Here is a 2,481-nt window from a genome sequence, read left to right on the forward strand (position 1 = left end):
TTGTGAACAAATGTCAATAATATTAAATATATAATATTTTGTTTGGATATATTTAAAAATATTCTCTCAAAATTATTATTATTCTCTTATAATAATAATAATAATAATAATAATTTATCAATTATTATTTAAAAATTAAAATGGGTGTTTATTTCCGATAATTCAGAAATGTAATTTTTTTTTTCTAGAATTGCCCGAGGATATCGAAAAAGACTTAATTTTACTCTGGAACGAAAACAAGGGAAAATTAAATTCTGCAGAAATCTACACAGGCCTTCAACTTCTTCTTCAAAGTCCAGCCGAATCTCTAATCCTGAGAGATCGAATTTCCTGGCTAAAAGAAAAAGGATTTCATTCCGAAATTATTCCAGTATTGGAGAAATCTTTATCGCCCCGATCGCACGCAATTGTTTCTAAAAAAGACTTTTTAAATAAAAACGAAACGAGCTGACTGCCCTATAAATTATAATCTATTTAATTATTAATCCACACACTTTCTTGGCGATTAAAAAAAAAAAAATTGCATTAAATATTTACAAATTAGACTACTTAAATTAAAATTAAAACTAAAAATTATGAGATTATAAACTGCAGTTACTTTGAAAGAAGAATCGAAATTTTTCAATTGTAGATTCAAAGTCCTTTTTGAAAATTTTCCAATTTTCCGACTCAGATTTTATCTACCGTAGGGATGAATTTGCGAAGCTGCCTTGATGTTGGTTTTAATAGCACTCGGTGCTTTCGCCATTTGTCCTGATTGAAAAAAGAAAAATTTTATTTTACGAAAATTATTTAGGAAAAAATTTTAATTAAATTAAATTTAATAATATAGCGGAATTATTATTTTTCAATGATAATTACCCATCGGACCTTGTACTCCTTGAGATTGACTTCCGGGTCTTCCAACCATCATTCCTCCAGGTCCAGGAGAGACTCCGGATTGACCCATTTGTACCGAATCGACCTAAAAATAATTTTTTTACAATTATTTTAGAAAAAGTAAGTATTCGAATTTGTAAATAATGAATAAAATATTTCAATTTCCAAATTGAATGTGTTTTGAGTAAAAAAAACAGTTTATTTGAAAGCTTTGACGAATTATATTTATAATTATTATAATTAATCATTTCTTGAATTTATTCATAAAGGCAACGAATTTGAATTATGATTTTAAAAAAATTTTATTTTATCTTCATATACTGAAAAATCAGTGCAAATATTTGACATATTAATAAATATATTCTATGAAGGAAAAATAATGTAAATACTATAAGATATTAAATTTAAATCACTTCAAGTTCCTAAGTGATAAAAAAATTACATTTTGAACAAGATATATGAATGTTTAAACAAATTTTTGATTTATAACCAAAAAGATCAATTTTTTTAACTAAAAAAGACGAATTTTACACCAAATAGTTGAATTTTGAACTAAAAGAGTTCAATTTTCAACAAAAATTGAACAGTTAATTTTTAAGCTGAAAAAATTATTTTTGAACCAAAAAAAAAATTTTTTTTTAAATAGTTCCATTTCCAACCAAATGGCGAAATTTTAACTAAAATGATTAAAGTTCAACTAGATTAGTTTAATTCAAAACAAAAAAGATTTACTTTGAACTGTAATAATAAATTTTCAAATAAAGTGATTAATTTCCTACCAAAAATTGAATAGTTTATTTAGGACAAATTAATTATTTACAAAAAATTAATCTTTTTTTTTCAAAAATAGTAATTAAAATAAAATTTCAAAGAAAGTAATGAATTTGTATCCAAAGTGATACATTTTTAACCAAGAATATTAATTTCCTACCAACAATGAAATGGTTAAGTTTTCAGTTAAAAAATTAATTATCCACAACATAAAAAAAACGATTATTTTCGAAATTTATTGATTTTTTAACCAAAGTTTTCAGTTTAAAAAGATTAATTTTCTGCAAAAAGAAATTTTTTTTGCAAAATAGTTAAATTTCCAATTGAAAGTGATGAATTTTCAACTGAAAATGATAAATCTTCAATTCCCATAGCTCAAATTTAAACTAAAAAGATAAATTTTCAACCAAGAAAATTAGTTTTCTACCCATTTGGAATTGCTGAATTTTTAGTTAAAATATTAATTTGAAAAAAAATTATTTTATTAGAAAATAATTAAATGTTCAACCAACGTGATGAAGTTTCAATTAGAATTATAAACTTTGAACCAAAAAGATTAATTTTCTACCAACTGGGAATAGTTAACCTTTCAATTAAAAAATTAATCTTAAATATAAAAAAAATTCAGTTAAAAAACAGTTTGCATTTTCAAAAAATAAATAAAAGTTTTTTCAATCAAGAGAGAAAAAATGTCATTGAAACAGTTTAATTTTCAAGAAAAAAAGAGAACAAAAAGATTAATTTTCTACAAAAGTAGAATAATTAAGATTTTAGTACAAAAAAACTAATTTAAAAAAAAAATCCGAGAAAATAATTTAATTTTTAAACAAA

At 22.7% G+C, this 2,481-nt stretch overlaps 1 protein-coding gene across 4 annotated transcripts in view; it reads right to left on the minus strand.

The window, feature by feature from the left end:
* Window positions 1-482: 482 nt before the first annotated feature.
* LOC117174974 (mediator of RNA polymerase II transcription subunit 8) overlaps window positions 483-2,481 on the minus strand; it is a 26,179-nt gene continuing 24,180 nt past the window's right edge. For 3 of the 4 annotated variants that reach the window (XM_033364461.1, XM_033364469.1, XM_033364476.1), the window contains 2 exons: window positions 862-964; window positions 483-753 (listed from right to left, as the gene is read on the minus strand). In XM_033364461.1, the coding sequence (XP_033220352.1) occupies window positions 677-753; window positions 862-964 (180 nt within the window). In that variant the 3' untranslated portion in view covers window positions 483-676. The remainder of the gene's footprint in view (window positions 754-861; window positions 965-2,481) is intronic. The other variant, XM_033364454.1, reaches the window with a different exon arrangement.

This window comes from Belonocnema kinseyi, chromosome 1 (genome assembly GCF_010883055.1).
Source record: "Belonocnema kinseyi isolate 2016_QV_RU_SX_M_011 chromosome 1, B_treatae_v1, whole genome shotgun sequence".
NCBI classification, from domain to species: domain Eukaryota; kingdom Metazoa; phylum Arthropoda; class Insecta; order Hymenoptera; family Cynipidae; genus Belonocnema; species Belonocnema kinseyi.